Source organism: Myiozetetes cayanensis, unplaced genomic scaffold, assembly GCF_022539395.1.
Source record: "Myiozetetes cayanensis isolate MyiCay16 unplaced genomic scaffold, myiCay2020 scf2-11, whole genome shotgun sequence".
Lineage (NCBI taxonomy): Eukaryota > Metazoa > Chordata > Aves > Passeriformes > Tyrannidae > Myiozetetes > Myiozetetes cayanensis.
The window spans coordinates 15671220-15693324 of record NW_026087411.1 but is presented as its reverse complement, the minus strand read 5'-3'; the positions used below and the strand labels follow the sequence as shown (position 1 = coordinate 15693324).

Genomic DNA, 22105 nt, shown 5'->3' with positions numbered 1-22105 from the left:
AAGACAAGGGCAAGAAAGGGAGATGTGAAACAAAAAAAGATCCCATAGTTCTTGCATAAGTCATTGCCTTTATTGTGCAACAGCGAGCATCGAGCAGCCAGTATGTATACACAAGATCACCACTGCAACCGTCCAGCATTCCCAACCATTTCAAGTATTTCAGAGTAAAAGCACACCCACTTATTAACGTGCCCAGCTTTCCCCAGTGTGTGACATGAACCAGAAATATTTTACTTAGTTCAATTTAGATATTTTAGGCAAAATTTTCTTCAGTCTTCAGCCCCAATGTTGGAAAGAGATGTATTCAACTATGAGAGTAGCCCCACTGTACATGTGAAATCTAACATTTTGTGGGAATCTACAGTTACAAAGCAGTTCTCCTATCTATTTTGCGCTCAAATATCTACTAAAATAACTGATACCCACTAACAAGATCAGTTGGTTAAGTTTATCTAAGAATCTGCAAAGACTCTCACTCACATATGACACAAGAAAATAAAAATAACAAGCCAAATGTAAACATCCTTCTATGCAAACGTGAAAACTTTTACAAATAAAGTGGGGTAAGCTGGACACTGAAATTAGGCAACTGACAGAATAAAAGATCAGAAATGTTGTAGGAAGTGCCATCACACTTGGGGAACACCAAGGATCAATGAGATAGATACTCACAGAGGGTACCAATTATAAAAGACAGTAAAAGAAGATGACAGTCTTAGAGAGGTGGTGCTCTATAACAGTTTATCATCACTAGTCCAGTAAGTTAATTATCAATTAATAATACAAAATATTTATGAACTGAAATGCTGGTTGTATACTGGAAGAACACAGGATTAAAAATACAGAAAAAGTAAAGGGAGACTTGTTATCCCTTCACGGATTTATTAAATGCCATATTAAGGTATAGTACTGAGGTTCAGCGTTTATATGCTGCAAACAAGTGTTCTGCCTTGTACCGTTCTCCTGATACACGTTATTGATCACAGTTGAACCAGTTCATGCATTACATGAACCTTCAATCCGAGCCAGCTGATTGTTTACACACTCTCCGACTTTAGAGCTGTTCTGAAAAACCTCTGTAAAATCGTACACAGAAAACTGGACTTTACCCACTTCAAAACATCCACGAAAAACTCAGTTGCTACAAGTGGTTTAAAGAAACAAGTCCCAGTACAAACTTGTACAAACCAGAATCTGTGGTTGAGGCAGATTCCCAGAATCCAGGTACTCTGCGGGGGCATAGGCAACAGTGTTGCTCTACAATGCTCAGGATTTTGACTGGGAGTCCTTTGCTTCTGTAGAACATGACGAATTACAAGCTACCAGAAAAGCAGCAACACAGCTAATGGAAAGAGTGACAACAGGACCTCGCTAAGTCACTTTGAGAGTAACCAGTGCACGAGTCAGGGCTCTAGTAATGTTGGTGCTACGTGTAGAATTAAACACCTCCCTGCCACACCACTACACACACAGAGCTACCCGCCCGTGCCGCTCCCCATCCCTCCTGCTTCACCCTTGGCCGGCATTCTCCATTTTCCCCCTTCCATGGGCAGAGGGAAGCAGGAACAGCGCACCCTCCCCCGGCCGCCCGGGGCACACGGAGCGCGCTCCTCCCTCATGGCGGCGGCCATGCCCGCCTCTCCCGGCGCGCACGCGCAGCGCCGTGCCCCGCCCCCCTGTCCCGTCATGGCGGCAGAGCCGCTCCACGTCCCTCGGCACGCGGGTGCCCGCCGGGATCGCCCCGCCCGTGCCGCGCGCGCCTGCCGGGAATCGCCGGCGTGAGGGGCAGGTCCGGCCGCTGCCCGCCCGGCCCGAGCTGATCCTCCGGGATCGGCTTGGCCGACGGATCCTGCCCCACGAGGTGGGAGGTGCCCGCTGCGGATGAGCTGAGGAGGTGGCGGGCTGCCCGCGGCGCCATGGACAGCTTCCTGGAGGAGGAGGAGGATGAGGAGGCCTTGGCGGGGAGGAGGAGGAGCCCCGGCGCCCCGGCGGGGAGCGCCTTGCAGCCGCCTCTGCAGCTGCCCTTCCTGCCGGCGCTCCCCCACCAGCCGGGTAAGGGCGGCGCTGGCTGCGCGGGCTCTCGTTGTGAGCTCCTTCGTGCTGCGGTGGGGACGATGGCACCGGATTTCAGCTCCTGCTCTCCAGATCGCCTGTTAGCGGGAGAAAGAGATTCGAAAATGGCCTTAGTTGTTTTATGAGCCGGCAGTGTGCCCGTGCGGCCAGGTGATGTCCTGGGGTGCGTTAGAAAGTGCACATGGCCAGCGGGTCCAGGGAGGTGAATCCTGCCCCTCCACTCGGCCCTGGCGAGGCACATCTGCCGTGCTGTGTCCAGCTCGGGGCTCCTCAGTACAAGAATGGCAAGGAGCTGCTGGAGAGGGTCCAACAGAGGGCCACAAACGTGATAAGGGGGCTGTAGCATCTCTTATGAGGAGAGACCACAGGAGCTGTGCCTGTTTAATCTGGAGAAGAGAAGACTGAGAGGGGATCACATTAAGGCATATAAATATCTCAAAAGCGGGTACCAAGACGACAGTGCCACACTCTTTTCAGTGGTGCCCAGCGACAGGATGAGAAGCAGTGGCCATAAACTAAAACACAAGAAGTTCCACCTCAACATGAGGAAGCCCTTCTTTACATTGACAGTGGCAGAGCACTGGAACAGGCTGCCCAGGGAGGTTGTGGAGTCTCCCTCTCTGAAGACGTACAAAACCCACCTGGGGGAGTTCCCGTGTCATGTGCTAGAGGTGACCCTGCCTTGGCAAGAGGGATTGGACTGGATGATCTCCAGAGATCCTTTCCAACCCTAACAGTTCTGTGATTCTGTGATAACTGAAATGCTGGCTAAGTTAAGTAATTCCTTTGCCTACAGCATCCAGGCAGGAGGTGTCTTGGTAAACTCTTCATGTGCCTTGCAGAAGGCTTTTCTGGATGAGCATTGTTGTAGGGCCACTTTTAAACAGACCTGGGAATGAAGTGCTGGTTTCAACATCATAAGTTGAAACACTATTCATGTAAGAAGGCTAAATGGTCTCTTTTGTACTCAAAAGAGAATAATTCTCTACATTTATCTTTGTGGGAATTGCATAGCCTTTGGCACTAGAATGGCCTGTTTGTATGCATGTATGCAGATCTTCAGCACAGTGGCATCACAAACTTAGATGATGATTAGTAAGTGAAGAGAGTCGTTCCCAAAATATCACAAAATGTGCTGTGAAGCTATCAAAGCACTGTGGGCTTCTAATACTGGTAGAGCAGTATTGTGAAATAATTGGCTCTTCACTGTTTTAAGTGCATGCAGCTGTGTGCTGTTTGTAGAAAATGCTATTTCATGTTACATTTTCAGCTTTTCCTATAGTTTTGCTTTACTGTGGACTTGTAGGTGTGTCTATCTTCAAAACCACGGAGCTTAAGATCACTTTCTATAGTGTCCAAGAAAGATTATATAAGAAAGATACTGAAACGGAGGGCACATTATCATCTGAATAAGTAACAGTTGTGGGCTCGGTTGATCTTTTGTTTGTTTGTTTGTTTGTTTGTTTGTTTAGCATCTTCCCATGAACACAAACTGAACTTCAAGAAGAGCAAGGAAGCCTGTCTAAGTTACCTTCAGGATGCCATGCTACAAAAGCAGTGGAAAAGGGCTGCAGAGTTTCTGACCTTCTATGTTGAGTCACTAGAGAAGGACTATTCCAGAGAACCCGTCGGTCCGTCAGAGGTAAGTCCATGTCCCTTATCTGGGTTCTTTTGCTGTTGAAAAAATACTTTCAAGCAGTATCTCTAACACTTTAGGACCAACATTTGCCTTCACTAAGTAATCACAGGTTTGATTTTTTTTCATTAAAAAAAAAAAAAAAAAAAAGAAAATTTGCGGGTAAGACCTGAAAAATTATGCAACTTTCATAAACTAGACCAGAAAATAAAGACATTGAAACTTCCAAAAGCAAATGAGCAACTCTTCAGATGTTGATGTAGAAGCTGTTGAGTGGCAGGCTGCGGGAAGTACACCCGACCTCCTCACTGTAAGTGCTCAAGGCAAATGCTGTCCAATTACTCACCAAAAGCCTGCCCCTGCACAGACATGCTTCTGCTGAGGGTTTAACCCATCTTACCAGAGCTTAATTCTGCTGAGATCTCGTTTCAAGGGTGCTGAGAATCTGCAGTGTTTTTCCTGGCAGGGCACTCAGCAGTCCTGGAAAGTTCTTTGGGCTTGCAGGGTGGTTTTATGGGGTTGTGTTGGGTTTAGCGTGGGGGTTTCTTGTTTGTTTTGGTGATGTTGTTTTTTTTTTAAACACAGATTTTCAGCACAAGAGATGAAAACTTGGCTTGGTATAAAATAATTCCATCAGGAGTGTATCTATGAAAAGTCAGCTTAAAGTAGTCTTCTAAAATGGAAAAGCAGTGAACGTGTTTGCCTCTGGCACTGACATCAGTCAGAATCTGTTTGAAAGTTAATGGCTTATTTAGGTTGTTACTGGCTCTTCCAGTACTTGCAAAACTCCTTGCAGGTACTGAGATGGAAGCAAGTGGAAGGAAAGGGATCAGAGCTTTTAAAGAAATGGAGTACTTGAATATTGCTAACTTGCAGACCTTGAAAACAAGTGCATGTAGATGGGAAGCTACACGTAATTGGAAATCATTTTTATTACTAAGTTCAAAGAGCTGTGTATATCTTGTGTCTCAGTGGGATCACGTCAAAGGAGAACATAATTTTTCAGTGACAGGAGAGAGGAACCTTCTGACAATGCAGTTTTCATGAGCTTTGCTGGAGTGCTGCATTTATAACGAGCAATTATGAAGCACCCACTGAATGATTGTAAAAGTGTTATGAGATGAATATGTAAGTTACTGTAACAGTAGATAATACTTAGTATTATTTTTTTATTCACAATTCAACTGTACCTTTTTTTATGTGCTACAGTAACTAGGTTTGATAAGACTGTGTATAAGGTGACTGTTGCCATTTTTGTGCTAAGGTTGTTTTTGAATCTCTTGCTCCCCACCCATAGATGATTTGGAGAATAGGAACTGAAATTCTGTGCCATCATTCCCATAGCAACATGAAAGAGTTCAACTGCTTCATGGAACAGATGAAAACTTTAGGAGTAAAAAGGTATTTGAAGGTGAGTACTTACAGCAGTCTTGATGGTTTCCCACATTTACCTGAACACTTATAGAATATTGGTTTCTGAGCCTCTCTTTTGAAATATATTACTGACATTAGTGCCAAAAGAAGAAGAAGATAATACATTTGAGTTACCAACTGCATGATATTTTAATATTATTTTATATCTTTATCTCCTTTGGTCTATATATTTGATCACAGATGCATATTGTCAGTTCTTAGAAGTGCCTAGACCCTTTAATTAAGCTTTCAATTTGAATTTGAAACAGTTAAATTAGTTTTCATGCATGCCCCAATGACATTCTAATTACAGGTTAACACCTGCCAAGTTTTGTTTCCCTCCTTAATTTGACCACTGTGCTCCTGGCTAAACACCTGTACTTAAATGTTGCCATCGTTACCATCTCACTTTTCGAGTAGCTGATCTGACTGTACAACAGTACACTGTGCACATCTGTGTCACTCAGCTGTAGGTTTTTTTCCTGGGGTGGCTCATTCAAACCTATACTGTCTTGGTTTCCTTGGGCTTGGGATGGTGCTTCTGTCTTTCATTCTGTTGTTAAAGGTCTTCAAAGGAAGTTCTGTACAAGAGTTTGCTAAAGTTAAGTGGAGCTTTAGTCTTTGAACCAGTGCCTAATCAACAATCATTGATAGCGTGGTAGGACATCCCTCTTTCAGATGCTCTGCAGTTGGGTAGACAAATGAAAAATCATCAGATGCAACCCAACTGGGTTTCCTCACGTCATTTCTAGATCTGAAACTGGTATAGCACCTGTTGAAGACAAGCAGGTTTGTGAGACAACTGCTTTCTGCTGCCTTGATCAGTGCCACTGAGTGTCTGCCACTTGATGGGTGGCTTTCTGCCCCACAGATTTCCAGTGCTTCAGCCCTTTTCCTGAGAAGGTATCCCTGGGAAGGGAAAAGACTGAATTTAAACCTGTGGCGCAGAAAGTATCTTTGTATATCAGATATGCTTTTAATTCCTAATGTTTCTCCAGCATCTTCAGACAGAAAAAAATACGTAGGTTCTTGGCTTATCTCCCTCCCCACAGTGACACTTGTGATCTCCCATTCTTTCCTTTCTCTCCAAAATTCTTTGTAGAGATACTTTTTGGATAAAAGAATATTTTAACTTCTGATTAAAATACTTTATTAACTGTGTTGGCAATATTTTTTTGTGCATGTCAGGAAGTCTCTTTTGCTACACATGTGTGTAGAACTTTGCTGTATTGCCGAAAATCTCTCAACTGGAGGTGTGAAATGCTGTGGTTTGGACGGTTTGAATTGCAGGTCTGCTTGGAGCATGTCTTTCATCTCCTTTGTAATGGGCAAATAGATGAAGCTTACCAAAACCTGTCCCTGGCAGAAAGCTGGAGGTTTGGAGAACAAACAGCCATTCAGGATAAAGAAATGAAACTGATTCAGGCTTACAGGGGACTGCTGGACTACTATAACTGGTCTAAGCAGAAGAACATCCTCTTAGAGCATGGTAAGTGTTTTTTGGATTGAGATGTAGACTTCAGCTTGCTGGCTTATGCAGACACCAGGGTTTGCAATGACACCTTTTCCTTCAGCATTTGATGGTGTGGCTGGTACGTAATTCTATAAGAGCAGTGATGGTGGTACCAGAATGGCACACTGACCCACATCTTTCTGAAGTGCCCTGGAAGGCTGTTCCAAAACTTTTTTCTCCCCCTGAATCACATTTCTTGTATCCAGACAGTGTGAAATAAAACCAATTAGCGTCAAAGAAATTTATTCACTTAAAGCAGTGGATTAATGGGTATGCAACTGCTTGACTGCTGCTCAAATTTTGAGTGATAGCAAAGCCCTCAAAACTTGTGTTTGAACTTCCGTTTATTTAAAGATACCTAAGTTGCTACAAGTGTGTCACATCTAATTCTGTGTATACCTGTGTGTTAGATTGGATCTCTACTTGATTCTGTGAAAGCTGTGTTGGATTTGGTTAATGGACCTTGTGCTGGCAGCATCTTTGAGTCTCGGACTGCTGCTCATCATGCTCCATAAGCCGAAATTGCAGGGTAATAAATTTGATTGAAGAGCAGTGAAAATTTCTTGTTTTGTTACTGAGAAAACTGAGGCATCTTTACTGAAGTCCCTGTTTAACTAACTTTGTGGCATTCTTTGGTGTTTTGGTAGGTGCAGATGGATTTGCAGACTTGTCTGTTGAACAGGAAATGCACAGTTGCTTTCGGAAGGCAGCGGTGAACTTGAAGGAGATTATTAAAATACCTGGAGTCTGGGATCTCTTTGTGAAATGCTATGTGGACGTAAGGGCATGTTTCACACGTGTATTTCTTTTGCCTAAGTTTCATAAAGATGCCTGTCTGCAGCTTCTTTATGTATGTGTGGGTGAAAACAAAATATTTTAAATAAAAGGATCACATTTGTATGTGTATGTCACTGGCTTTGCTATAGAGCACAGTTTACTCTTGGTAGAACTGCAGAACCTGCACAGAGTACAAAAAGGACTTTATCTGTGCATTGTCAAGAGAAAGAAATAGACAAAGAACTTCCATATTTTTTTTTTCATGGTGCTACAGAAATTAGAGCATAGCTGCTTTTGTTTGAATTCTTGAAAACAAGTTCTCTGTTTTTTGGCAGGGCAGTGTTTTTTCTGGATACATTAAATGTTAGAGGCGCCAAACGTGCAGCCCCTCTATGTTTTGGTTTGGGTTTTTTAAATATCTGCTTAGAATTTGTAACTAAGAAATAAAGTTAACCTTAAAATCTCTTTGGAATTATTTACTGTTTGTCAATGTTGATAAGCTCTGACTTCTCTAAGCACATCTTAGGGAATTTTCCTTGGTGCTGGCATCCGCCAAGTTCTCTCCTTTTTAAGACATGGCAGGCTCTCTTTCCAGAGAGCAAGTGCTAGTAATTCCTTCACAATGAAGTGTTAAGGAATTTTCTCATGTAGTAGCTTCTGTGTATGAACTTTTGTGTCTCTGGCATGAGAGTAGTCAGTAAAATGAAAATACACTGTTTTTAATCTTACCTAATATGCTGCACTCTTAGATACAAATTTTGATGTTGGATAGTTCTGTGGCAGTGCCAAATGGGTTGTAGGAGTTTGATTGCATATATCTGGCAAATTAATGACAGGCTTAACTTTTCCTAGATGTTGGAATTCTATGGAGACCATAATGAAGCCTGCCAAGTACTGAATGAATATGCCTACAACTCAAAGTTTCCTGCCAATCCCAATGCTCATGTCTACCTCTACCAGTTCCTGAAGAGACAGGGCGAGTCAAAGAAGTCGCTCATCTCTGCACTGAAGGTGTGTGTTCCATGGGAGATACAGTCTGTGTCATTCGTGTTGGGTGATGCTGACACTTTGGTTCCCTTGAACTCTGTCACATTATTTACCCTGTTGTATTCTTTGTGGGAAGCAGAGGGTTAGAGGGGAGTTAGAGGAAGGAGCAGTATCCTTTACTGTCTTGGAATTCCGGTTCTTGCTTTGCCTTTGACTGATACATCATATCACTTCTTGAAGTCAGTGAGCAAGCTCAGAGAACGTATTTACATGGTCCTACAAGTCTGTATCAGCAGTCTTGTACATAACAAGCATTGATTTCTGTTAAAGTTGGACCTTCACAATATTGTAGAAATTATTAGATGCTTGCTCTTTCACATATTGATCCTGTCTAGCAATTAGTTTCTCTGCTTGTTTTTGATGAGCTGTGCATTAAAGCTAAAATAAAAGTTAATATCTGCTGGTTGTTGGCAGGCAAGGCCTTGCTTGACTAAGCTTTTGTACAGTTGCTCTTAAATTTCTACTTTCCTTGCCCACGCTCCTTGGTCTTTGTACTGCTTGCAAACAGTGTTTTAAAGCAGTTTGTGTTGCCACTTGATGGCACTAATGTGCTTTCGTTAGTGCAGGTGGTGTTTAAAAACAGCTTTATAAAGTTTAGGCTTTTAAACTGTGGGGTGTATGTATACAATTCCATCTTCTCAGGGCTTTTTTTAGCAGTGGCTTCAGACACTAGCCTCTTACAAAATAGTGACGAATCAAAGAACCGGTTTGATAGGTCCAGGCACCGATCCAATGCACAGAGCAGTGGACAGGGCAGCTAGGACTGGCCTGGGAAGAAAATGACATTGCCTTCTGGATTTGGGCTTCAATCCATGTTGTATTTGCCACATGCAGTGGTTTTTTTTAGCAGCTGTCAAGGTATTTCATCGATTGTGTCTCAGAGTAGTGTCACAGATGTGCAGAATGGACCTAGACACTCGTTCTTTACACCAAGGCAGTAAGGTACTAAATTGCTTAATTTTCTGAATTAGTCACCCAGAATTCTCAAGCCTGTGCTTCTCTTGTTCAGGTAGAAGCGTTCAAAAGTTTTTTCACATTAAAACAGCGTGTCTGTGTTTTGCCTTTTATTTTTCAGATCTTGCATGATATTGTTCCGTCTCATGAACTTATGATAGACTTTAATACCATGCTTCAAAAATCAAGTAAGTCTACCTTTTCTCTTTTCATCTATGTTAATTTCAGAATATTATTCTAGATTATCTTGCACCCTCTTTTCTGCTTTTTAAAGTAGTTTTGTTTGTTAGGAAAAAACCCAAAAAACAACCCAAATCCCATCTTTCCAATCACAGAAACCTTTAAACTGAATGTGTGAGCAGGCATTTACAAACTTATGTCAACAAATGCCTTTCTCATTTTAAAGGCTGATCAAAGCAAACTGTTGTAAGGCACAGCCAGGATCTCAAAAATAATTTATTTTTTTTTTTTTTAGTACTCTCTCTACTCTGAATTCCAGGGTCTCTGTTTGTTTTGGGGGTTCTCTTATTTATTTATTCTTTTTCTTCTAGAGGAATTGAGATGGATCTGTTATTTAGTTCATTGTTATGGATTAATCAAGAGAGCTTTATCTTAGAGCTGGTAGAAAGGTCTTCCAATTTGGAGACTTTTTTCCATGCTGATCAATTGTATTCTAAGCTGTCCATCTTATTGTGACCTGATATGTCCCAGCAGGTCAACAGATTTGTGAAATGCCCCTGAATGAAGATTGTTCTCCTTTCTAATATGAGAAGGGTTAATGGCTTTAAACTGAGAGGGTGTGTTTAGAAGAGGTTTACAGAAGAAATTCTTGACTGTGAGGGTGGTGAGGCACTGGATCAGGCTGCCCAGAGCAGCTGTGGATGCCCCATCCCTGGAAGTGTTCAAGGCCAGGTTGGATGGGGCTTTGAGCAACCCGGTCTAGTGGAAGGTGTCCCTGCCCATGGCAGGGGGTTTGGAACTAGGTGATCTTTAAGGTCTCTTCTGACCCCAACCATTCTGTGATTCTTTGTTGGAAGGGGGTAAAAAAGACCATTTGGCTGGAACCTCCCTTTTTCTGTTCATTTGTGACACATTTGCTAACTTTCCGTAGTTAATGAATACAACTTGATTTTTTGAAAATGTTTATACAGATAAACATAACTTTTCCCTCATTTACCTCCTGTCATAGGTCAAGTATTGTTTTAAGAACTCTGGTGACCCGTAACAAGTTATGTGAAATGTCCACTTGAGTCATTTTGGTCCCAGGTTTGATTTTTTTGGTGGCATCTTGGGATTTGAAGTATTCCAGAGGCATCGTGTGCCCTTCCTATGGGAAGAATGTATTGAACAGAGGTGCCAGTTGGGGGCACTGATTAGTGAGCTTTGGAAACAGCAATTTCCTTGGAAAAAGCAAGGCAGTGTGTGATAAGTGAGTGTTGTATGTGTTCCTCTTGAGTCAGCAGTGTTTGAGCAGGATGGGAGTAGGGACAGAGTGTCTCTGGTGTGAGTTGTTTTCTAGAGACAGGAAGTATTCCTTAACTTCATCTCTTGGAAGCAGCAAAAGGCAATGGGGGGCACCCTCAGTAATGGGGACAGGAGCAGCATTTGGGGAGGCAGGATGGAGAACCGTATTTCACTTGTTGGTTACTAATGAGTTCATCTTGATTTAAGTAATTAATTAATCAGCCTCACCTTTTTTCAGAGAAAAGAAAAAAACGTCGGCTGGGGCTAGAAGTTATTTTTGCGGTCTTGGATTATGCTGGCTGGAAAGAAAATGTGAAAGCGTGGAGCTGCTTGACAAGACAGGTGAAACAAATTGTAATGTAAGTATCTCTGATGCAATGGGCTAAAAACAAATGTATCAAGTCTCTGCCTTTGGCAATTGACACAGTGTCCCTCCGTAGCCTTTCTCTTGGTTCTGGTGAAGGGGAGAGTTGCCTGGCCTGAGTTCTGTGGCACTGCTTGACTTCAGTGTGCTTTTGTTGGGAGGGAAGAAGAAAGTATTGAGGAGAATTCAAAATTTCCAGTACTGCATTGCCTGAGAAAAGCTGTAGTGTTCTGATTTGTTTTGTTTTACTAGGTTACATCTTTATGCAGGAAGAGTTATTCAGATGTTGGGGTAGCATTTGCTGCCCTTCACTAATCTCCCTCTTTTGGGGCAGGAAAGTTGTTGGTTGTTCTGTTCTGTTCTTAAATGTGCATTGTTTGAAGCTGGTTTGAGAACTGCTGGGCCGCACTGGGGGCATGGCTGGTAACTGTGCAGATTGGTGGGTTGTGTGATGGTGGTAACTTACAGGGTGCAGCTGGTGGCTGTATTGTTAAAATCTGAGCCAACGTGCCTGGGGATTGATGTCTTTGCCAACTCTGACAGACATGGCCTCTGATTTCAGAAGAAGCCATCTCTGACAATCTGCACCCAGAAGGTCTCCAATGTCTAGGCTTTATTTTACCCAACAAACAGGCTGTTGTGTGTTTCAAGACCTATATGTTTACAGTAAATTAATTTGGCACTGAATTTGACCCATTCTACTGTTTTGTTGCCACCTCTACCTGCACAGCATCTGCTGTTAAGTTCAGAAGTTGGTGGATTAGAGCTAGGAGTGTTGTTGCATAGAATTAGTAAAGTAGTATGATACTCTAACTTTGCCTTCATTTTTGTTTTTGAATACACAGCTTCAGAGTGTCTTGAAATATAGTGGGCATCTTGCTCATTTTATGGGAATGTTGCTTCCCTGTTGCAGATAGTTTTATAGAATCCTAGAATATTTTGGGAAGGGACCATAAAGACTGCGTAGTTCCAACTCCCATGCCATGGGCAGGGACACCTTTCAGTACACCAGGTTGCTCAAGCCCCATCCAACCTGGCCTAGAACGCTTCCAGAGATGAGGCATCCACAACTTCTCTGTGCAACGTGTTCCAGTGCCTCACCACCCTCAGAGTGAAGAATTTCTCCTAATATCTGTTCTAAACCTGTCCTCTCTCAGTTTGAAGCTATTCCTCCTTGTCCTGTCAACTACACGCCCTTGCAAAAACCTCTCCAGCTTCCTTGTAGGCTCCCTTGATGGACTGGAAGGAGTTTTTGCTTCTGAAATGCTCAGTTTAGAGTTGGACTCAATGATCCTTGTGGGTCCCTTCCAACTCAGCATATTCTGTGATTCTTTTTAAAGGGTGTTATTGCATAACAGTAATAACTGTTTGGGATAAGTTAGTCTTTGAGTATGCAAACTTACCCTAAAAACAAACCAACCCCTTCATACTACTAATTTGTTGACAAACTTGAAGAAACTTCCATATTACTATTGACAAACTGGCACGAAAGTCAAAGACTTGCTTCATTTCACACCATAATTTGTGTTATTGACAAATCTAAATAAGACTGCTGAAGTTCACCTCCTGCCTCAGGAGTGTTGCCAGGGATTTTAAAAAAATAGCTTATTTCTGTTTAGATTAGTGTTTCAATCTCAGTATAAAGTTGGTGTGTCTGTGTTAGGAATTTAGGAGACTTGTAGCAAGCTGGTTATAAGTGTCATTGTCTCCTCATAACCTTTTAATCACAATTTAAGCTTTTCTGTAACTTGTTTAAACTTTTTCCAGCGCTGAGAAGCATCTTGACTGGATCAAGCAAGAGTGGAGCTCCAGGAAGGACTGGTGGCCAGCCTTCCATTTTAGCCGGTACTTGGCAAAAAGGAACTGGCAGGAAAATAAAAGCCTTTCATATGAAAAAGCTCTGGTGGCTGGAATTTTACTGGGAAAGGGTAATACTACATGATTTTTCCTTTTCACTACACAGAACAGAAATACTGTCTAGTTCTAGCCCTAGTAAGATGGGGTGCAGCTGTTCTGCTCCTTGGAAGAAATGCAATTTCTTCCTTCTAGGAAATATCCTTGTCTTTGGAGCTAAACATGACAGATGTTTAAATTGGTTTGATATTTAACAATGAGGCATATTTTGCATAACTTGTCTTATCCTGGTTTACAATTCTGTTTTATCTGGCCCTGTTGAGCAGACACAATACTGTTTATCTTGTTCTACCCTCAAACCACAATTTCACAAATGCACAACATACTCCTGAGGGAATGTTGTGAGACATTAAGGACCATGGGGGTGTTGTAGTGCAGGAAAGAGGAGGACGGAGGGTCTTGAGTGAAAACCATCAGCAGTTTGGTAAGAAGAGGAAGACTTTTACCTCTTCAGTAGCACTGTTTGGAATGTTGCCAAAACCAAGTGGAGGATCAGGCCAAGAATCAGCTGCTAAATTGAGAAGGGGAATATGGCATGGAGACCATGGCTCGTACACTGGTTTGGACTTCTGATTGTCAACTTGTTTGTTGTCAGCTTTTCTATAACTTTGCCTTCTGGACTTAATAAAACAATTTCTCAAATTGAAAGTTGGGGTTTTTTGGGTTTGGTTTTTTTTGCTTTCAGTAGTATGTTATCAAATGTCTTGCAGCTTTTATTTCCAGCTGGCTAAAAAAGCTGTTCCAGTTCTGATTTTGTTGAATGAAGTTTTAGTGCTTATTGGTGTCAATGTGAGCCTAATAAGTTAATGTATTATATCAGTGCTGCTTTACACCCTTGAAATTTTGCTTTGTGATCTATTTGCAGAGCAAAAATTTAATAGAGAAAAAAATGTTTTGCAAGACAGCATAATTTGTATACATGTAATGTTTTTTGGTTTAAGTGAGGATAGATTATTTATTGCTACAGTTATGTCTCTAATGTGCATGTCTTGGATTTTAATACCTTCAAGTACTGAAAAGTTTCTTAGATGTTTGCTTAGATGTTATTTAAACAATGAAAGCATTTTGTATTTGCTTGTATCATGGTATAACTTACAGTTTGTTTGTTTTTTCCCTCAGATTGCAAGTATTTTAAATATGTATCACACCAAGGCTGCAAAGCTCAGGTGAAAAGGTTCCGGATGCTGAAGAAATTTGTGAATAGGCACAATCCTGTCTACCTGAGAATATCTGGGCTTTCTGATTCCTCTCTACAACCTTGATTAGAAGGCATCCTTAAGGTTCTTGTACTTTTTCCTCTCTGTAAAACTGACTTCTGGGTTGGTGCTACTGTAAAACTTCTGGGCAGACCCTGTCGACTCAGTACTAGACTTTTTAATATACTTCTGTAAAAACTCTTTGGTTTGTATTTGTTTTATAATAAAATGAATATAAATCAAGGGATGAGGTTGAAGAATGTGTTTAATGTTAGTCCCATATTTCTGCATGAAATGCAAACAGCATTGATTTCAAATACAGCTTGAAAATGACTTAGTCACTATGGTTTGTAATCTCTATTTCACTAGTATTGCAAGGTTGAGCCTCCTCAAGAGGTGGTGGAAAGTAGTTCAAACTCCATCCAGGACTAGCAGTGGCATTCATAACAGGTTACATGTCTTAACCCAAGAACAGTACTTGACACACTGTCAAAATGTGTTTTGAACCTGTAACCACGTTTCTGCTTATAACTGATCATTTATTGAAACGGGGAAAAATGGAGAGGCATCAGTCACTTTTTCTAGCATTGTGTATTGATAAGAATTATTGATTGTGAAGATCTACTGCAGCTTGTTCAAACAGATGAGGCAGTTCAGCATGTCTAAAGGCAGTTTTTCCACATGTCATATTTGGGGGCTCTGTGTCCAGCTCAGGGATTGTTTTCACATTGCTGGTAGGAGGGAGTGAAAGGTTGCTGTAGCTGCGTGGCCACGGTGTTGCACTGCTTTGAAAGAGCAGACCCACAGAAATACTGAAAACTCTACTTGGTGGAAGAGACCTTCTAGAATTTTTTTTTTTGCAGTCTTTCCTATGAGTTGAAATATGCAGTGTTGCTGTGCTTAGAAAGCACACCTTAATGTGTTGTCACAAACTAGCATTCCAGCTTGCGTGAAAACAACAACAAAATGCTTTCCAAGTACTACTTCTGTTTTAATGAGAGATATGTAGAATTCTGGAGGATGAACTGCTTGAACCCACCTCTGGGAATGAAACAAAGATGTCTTTGAGTAGCAGAGTAGTTCATGAATAAGTACACCTGGGCTTTTAAAAACTCAGTGTTTATCTGGAATTTTGGCCTGGATTAATTTGGATCGTGTGAGAAGTGCCTTAAGACAATGTGTCTAGCCTTGAGAGCTACTTGCTGTAACTGTATGTTTTATTAAAAAAAGGCAATTACTCATCATTCCCAACCTGTGTGCTCATTTAGTTCTGACTCCCAAGCACTGCTGTTGCCTTGCTTTGTAATAGTCAGGGTTTTTGTTGGAGATCCTCAGCTGGGTTTTGACTGTTTTAGATTGTGAAGTTTCAAAATGTTCTTCTTTCCCAACATCTCATAAGGTGTCCCACACCCCTGGGAAGCAACTCCCCCCTTAGCTGAGAGAGGTGGTCCAGATGGTTGCTCCCAGGGACTCATCTTGATGGGTTTCATGCCTGGGCAGTGGGGCTGTCCTGGGAGAGCCCATGGAGGCAACCAGGCAGAGTGTCCCTTCCCTGGAGTCCTTAATTTGGCTTCCTGCCTACCACTGTGCTCCTCTGCTCCTCTGGACTTGCAAAGACAGGCCTTTGATGGGCTGCTGACTCTCTTGTGATGGTCCTGAGGTGGTAAATCCTAGGGGATTGGAATGATCTGCTTTGGCTCTGAATTCTGTGCTCTAGGTTTGATTTTCCTATCAATTGCCCTCCCCATCCTGTGTGCAAAGCTTCTGTGAGGATTTTTTTTTTCTTTCCATGAAAGAAATATCCCATCTTTTCTTTGCTGTTCTCCTTTGTGCTGAGTCAAGGAACTTTTTCAGGGAATCCACATTTTCTGCACAGACCCGGTATCTGTTGTCCCTCTGTTATTCCACCTCTTGCTCTGGTATTTTTGATATTAAAACCTAACATAATGATAACACAAAATTACACATCAGATCTACCTCTTCTACCTTCCCTGTTGTTCCATCCATTGTTTTGATGCTCCTGCTTGCGTTTTCCTGTTTTAAGAATGTCTTCACTAAAGTTTAAGACAAGCAAGGTAATGAAATGTCAGCTGTTTTTTAAAGCATGTTGATTTGTGTGTATTCTGACTGCCTTTCGTCTCCCAAGCAGGTTCTCTGTGTTCTGAGCAGCTGTCTCATTCTGAACACCAAAGTAATGCCTTAATTTCAGTGATTGTCTGCAATGTTTGAGAGCAATAACTGAGATAAGCTGATACTTCAGCAGATATAAATAATAATGGCCAGTCTTCGCGAGCGAAGATCCGGGGAAGGTCTTTACACCTTCCAGCCTGCGCATTGGATTTTTTAGGTGAGACACAGTGTGCGCGGAACTGAGCCCACCCTTTAATCCTAAGGTTCATCTGCCGGGGCCAAGCGAGCTTGGACGGTGGCAGCGAGGTCCTCAGGACGTAGGTGGGTTGCCTTTAAGGGCTAACGAGCCCCACCTGCCCGGGAGATATAAATAGTTGGATTAAAAAAAAAAGATTTATCTCCTGACAGTGCTGAAATCTTTTGATTGGCACATTTCCAGTTCATTGAAGTCTAAGCAGAGACAGGATTACTGTGAGGCTGCTGGACAGTCAAGGTGCCACAGCAGAGTAGGTGAAGGTTAAACCCCCAGAAATTTAAAATAACCATTTCCCAGTAAAGACTCAGAGTAAGTCCATAGTCCAGAGTATTCTCAGGTGTCTCATTACACTGGTGGTTGTATTGAGAAGCCAGGACTGGGAGCATTGACTTCTCCATGAGCTAGTGAATGGTGATGTGTGGGGAGACAAGGAAGTTTTGAATGAGTGGCGGTGTCCCTATATGTGAGATTCTCCCTGCAGCTTCCCTTTCCACTTGGCTATGATCAAAGTTACCTTCTTCTGCTTATGGATGAGCAAAGTTAGGGAAGTGTCAAGCACAGGCTGAGTACAGTGTGTACAAACAGGGTACACCTGCGTGCACAGCTGATGGGAAGGGCTTGCTCATGCATTCTTCACCAGAGGGGAAAGTGGGCAAAAGTCTCCTGCAGCTTTAAATCCATTTAATGTCCACTGGGATCAAACCCTCAAAAATTCATTAGCTGAAGCACAGCGTTACCACAGAATATCACAGTTGACTTCAGGTTGTGCTGATGCCTTAAATAATTTTTTTCTCCTTCAGTTTCTGAATTTCTTCTCATTTTAACCCTGAGTATATACCCGGATTTGTGGGTAACATCAATATTCCTTTAAAACTTTCAGTCCTGAAATTACTTGTTCCTATGGTTAACTGCTGCTGCCTTAACTTGGTTGTATTTTATGACCCCTCTTCAGCCTTTATGAAACCAGACCCAAGTTTGGTGCATTTTAAAAGCTGAACAAAATGGTAGTTAGCAATTGAAAATTGTTCACTTGTGTCTTGTAAAGGGAGAGAGATTATCAAGTCCTGTGTATACGTACCATATCTTGTATTTTTATTATCCGTATTTCTGGGTGAAGGATTTCTTCGCCAATTTAAAATAAAATGCAGGGATTAGATTTGTGAGTGCCCAGAAATGCCCAGAGGGGAGGGTTCAGCTATGTGACGTGGGAATCACCAAAGAGGCAGCCCTGAGGGTTTCTCTCCTGCCAAGTAGTAAACTTCAGAGGGAAAAAGGCAGAGAGAATGTAAGCAAACCTCAGTGCCTCCTCTGTGGCTGGCAATTAATAAAATGGAGAATTTGAATGAAGTATACTGTGAAGAAGTCCAGGATTTCTATACATCTGACCTCAAGACACCTACACTGAAGGAAGTGAATATTTGGCCACAGGCTGGAAGGAGCAGCAGCAGCTCTGGAGTTTCCTTTTCTTGCCCAGATGTCTGTCTTTGCCTCTTCTTGTTGTGCCTGATAGGCAGTGTGCTGGGACATCCTCAGTGTCTAGATTATGGGCCACCTTTCCAGCCCCCTTTTCACTTGGAGTTCTGCTCTGCCTATGAAAATTTTGGCTGCTGTGACCAGGAGAGAGACAACAGCATTGCAGCAAAATACTGGGACATCATGGATAACGTTGATCCCCGGGGGCATAAGCTGTGTGGAACATATATCAAAGATATCCTGTGTCAGGTAGGGCAGAAAAATGATATGTGTATTCTGTGCTTTGGGCTGGTTTGGGGGTCAGTTGTGGTAGAGCTCCTTATGGCTGGTCGTGTTGCTGTGAAGGGAGGTGTGGCAGCAGGGAAAAGGTGGGCTGACAGGGTAATGGCACCTAATCCTCAGCGTGCATTTTGCAAAGTGCTTTGTGTAAGGTGCATCACTCTGGAATCTGGCAAAATATAGGGACATTTGCTAGCAATAACGGTTTGTGAAAGCATTGCCCAGTGCAGATGATGATGGGAATCCTGCTGCTCAGTTGATTTTTTTCATGATGAAGGAGAGAATTACAGATCAATATTTATCATCTGCTTGCAGCTACCAGGTGCTGGATTACAAATTCAATGCAATCAAATGATACGGGAATTGTGGGCGAGGTGTTTTGGATCTCTGCACTGCGTGAAGGATGTGTTTTGATTGTGTTCCTGCTGAGCAAGCTCCAAGGGGTGTGGTTGTTAAAGCAGAACAAAATTCTGTAGGCAGTGGTTTCAAACAGCTGCTGCGAGGTCCCGAGGCTGCAGTCACAGCGTTTTCATCAGTGCTGTCTCCACACTGCCCACCTGGCTCATGGAAACAGGCACTGTTCTGGCTGAGCTCCTCTGCATCCCCGTAATTAGAGGGCAGAACCCACCTGCCTTTTCAACAACTGGTAGTCACACAACGCTGGACTCACTCACTGCATGCTAAAATTCAGAGCAGCCAAAAGACACACTTAATCTTTCTAAGAATGTGTAAAACTCTTGTAGCTAATATTTCCTTAGCTCTAAAATATTATCTGAGTACCAAAACGTTTCCACCCTTTTTGGGTGCTGGCAAGATTGTGGCATCTCCTTGGGGTAAGGGACACATCCTTTCAGCACCAGGGCTGAAAAATGTAGCATCAGTTTGTCATTTTAAAGTTGGTAAATCAGAAAAAGATGTGTTACAGGTCCCAGCAGAACCACCGGTGTTGATGTTATGAAGATTTTTTTCATGTTTCAGGTAGAAAAAGAACACTATAAAATTTTACTATTGCTTCTTTGATTGCTCATTCTGCAGGGCATAACGTAATTTTGTTCTAAGTGTATTTTGTAAACAAACAAAACCAAAACCAAAAAAACCCCCAAACTCCACACCCTTATTTACTTAAAGATTTTTAAAGTTATAAGCTATTACTCTTTTTTTCTATCTTTTAGAGTAAGATTGCTGTTAAATTTTCGAGGAGGAGCTTGTGATTGTGTTATGTGTTGCTCTTCCTGGTCAAGTTGGTGACAACCATGGAAATGATGTTGGGTTCTCTAGCAAATATTATTTGGCTGTTGAATTAGTGAAAGAGAGAAGAAATACCAAATGGTTTTGCTTTAGGAAGTCACTTTGCTGGAAATTGTTGCTGATCTCATGTAGGAGGGATGTGAAATGATAACATCTCCATTCTACCACCTTCACAGTATCCTGACAGTTTGTAGTCGCTACTTGTGAAATGTTCAGGTGTGCTTACTGCCACATTAAATATGAAAATACAGATGCATTTATGTGATCAGCATGTCATTGTGACAAGTGCTTATTTCTGCAGTGTATGGCAGGACTTCAGATAAACCGCTGCTCTTGGTAAGAAGTGCTTTTATTGATATTTTCCATATGGAACTTAGGACACAAAGATTAGTCTCAGAAGCAGTGGTAGACAAACTAATATTGTTAGCTTTTGCCTTTTGAACAAAACATTGCAGGAAAATGGTGTAGGTGCTGACTGATAAACCTGAATAGTAGTCACTCTAATTTAGCAAAGGCAGCATTATGTCACATTTTTGGGGAAGATCAGAGTAGTAGCTGTGTGTTGTAACAAAGCACCTCGTTCAGTTAGATGTGCCTTCAGTGCCAAACCCAGCAGACAGTAAAAACCAGACAAACTTCCTGGCAATGAGGGGAGTGCTGAGCATTGCGCAGAGGAAGCTGGTTTTGGCAACAGCAGTAGTCCCGTTGGTCCCACAGAGTCCAGGAAGGATGCCATGGAGCGCACTTTACCTTGGCTGTGGGGCTGTGTGTTTCTTCAAAGATAGATGATTAGACAGGGATGTGTTCTGGATCATGGATTTCCTGCTGTCACTCTAAACCAGATTCATTTCTCTTAAAAACTAACAGGCTAGGAGAGGCATCTAAAGCAACTTGGCTCTACTGCTAGAGCTGTTTCAGTTTGTGTCTGGCAAGATCTGGGTCTATTTTAGTTAGCTACACTTGTTTTAAGAACTTGGAGGTTTAGAGTCTGACCACCAGCTGAGGTGTTCTAGGATTTAGCTTAAAAACTGAATATGGAACTCTGAAAGCTGCCTGTAATGTTCTTAAGGAGGTGCTGTGTAAGTTGCATGGCTAGAAAATTTCCCTGGATGCAAACCTTGCTATGTGTGCTAGAACAGCTGTTTGGCTGATGGCTGGGGGGATGCTCCTCTGTTCAGAAAACTGCTACAGGAGAGGCTTAAAAAAACTAAAAAAGCCAATTAAGCCTTGTTCAAGATGATTGAAAACTGTCATATTAGCATGTGATGGGAGCTGATGCAGGGAAAGCAACATACTTTCTAAAACAGTTTTAATCAGAGGCCAGACTTGATTTCTGAATGCATACTCTTCAGAGAAGCCATTACAAAACAGCAGAGAAGCATCAACGTGATCTTAGGAGTTTTTTTGGTTTTATAAAGTAGTGAGATAAGCTTTCCTGCATGCTTGAGTGAAATGAAAGCAGACAACCAACGTTGACTGCAAGGCCACCTGATCCTGGGAGTTTACGTAGATCCTGAGGAACAGCCCTCATCTCATGTGTCTTGCTGAGTCTACAGTGCTGCAGGCATTGTTTTGCCAGGCAAACACTGTGGGGGAAGCCCAATGGCTGGGAAAGCATGGCAGCTGCTCAGGGGCTACACTTATTTGGGAGGAAGAACTGCAGGAGACTTTTATGCTGTAGCCTGTTGGCAGAAGAGAGTTGAGGAAGCTCAAAGGTGATGAGAATATGCCTTGTTTCAGAGGCATTCAGGTTTTTTTAATGTTCTCAGGTTGCTGGGCTGGGAGCTGGACTCTGTTCCCACTTATTTGAGAGAAATTAAAAATGTTTTCAAAGGTGTTAACAAAGTAATTACTTCAGAACAGAACTGAGAGGAGCTTCAGTTTTCCAATGATTTCTGCACAACGGAACAGTGAGCCAGCTGCAGCCACATGCTAGTGGGAATGAGGGAGATTCCCAGGACTAGAAAGCAGGTTAGTCTCTGTCTATTCTCCCACACCTTTCCTTGGGGACACCTTATCAGGCTCTCCTTGCCTCCTAGTCACTTGAAATCAGCACCATATTTTATGAAAATTTGGTGCTGATATAAATATGATATAACTGACATATTTTATGAAAATATGGTGCTGATATAAATATGATATAACTAAATATAACTAAAACCTCAGCCTATTTGGGGGTGCACACAGGAGTGTGTAGTGGTGAAAGCAGAGAGGGTGAGCAATGGCTGATGGACTCCACAAACATCAGGGCAGGAGGGTGCCAGCCAAGTGTTGTTAAATGCCTGCACCAAAGCTGCTCTCCTTCAAGAAGGTGAGAACAGAAAGACAAGGATTTGGGAAGAGGGAGAAGTTCCTTACAGATGTGATG

The 22105-nt window shown here is 42.3% G+C and overlaps 2 protein-coding genes across 3 annotated transcripts in view; both read left to right on the top strand.

Moving 5' to 3' along the window:
* The first annotated feature begins 1696 nt into the window (after nt 1-1696).
* Nucleotides 1697-22105, top strand: part of TAF1A (TATA-box binding protein associated factor, RNA polymerase I subunit A) — a 21970-nt gene continuing 1561 nt past the window's right edge. Inside the window, exons 1-10 of one of the 2 annotated variants that reach the window (XM_050316765.1) lie at nt 1697-2052; nt 3546-3715; nt 5007-5120; nt 6413-6611; nt 7283-7413; nt 8265-8423; nt 9535-9601; nt 11116-11236; nt 13009-13169; nt 14275-14435. In XM_050316765.1, the coding sequence (XP_050172722.1) occupies nt 1917-2052; nt 3546-3715; nt 5007-5120; nt 6413-6611; nt 7283-7413; nt 8265-8423; nt 9535-9601; nt 11116-11236; nt 13009-13169; nt 14275-14417 (1401 nt within the window). In that variant the 5' untranslated portion in view covers nt 1697-1916 and the 3' untranslated portion in view covers nt 14418-14435. Of the gene's footprint in view, nt 2053-3545; nt 3716-5006; nt 5121-6412; nt 6612-7282; nt 7414-8264; nt 8424-9534; nt 9602-11115; nt 11237-13008; nt 13170-14274; nt 15603-22105 lie in introns of those variants that run through there. The other variant, XM_050316764.1, reaches the window with a different exon arrangement.
* The window catches only part of HHIPL2 (HHIP like 2), an 18587-nt gene continuing 12211 nt past the window's right edge, over nt 15730-22105 (top strand). Inside the window, exon 1 of the mRNA XM_050316769.1 lies at nt 15730-18459. Within this exon, the coding sequence (XP_050172726.1) occupies nt 18067-18459 (393 nt within the window). The 5' untranslated portion in view covers nt 15730-18066. The remainder of the gene's footprint in view (nt 18460-22105) is intronic.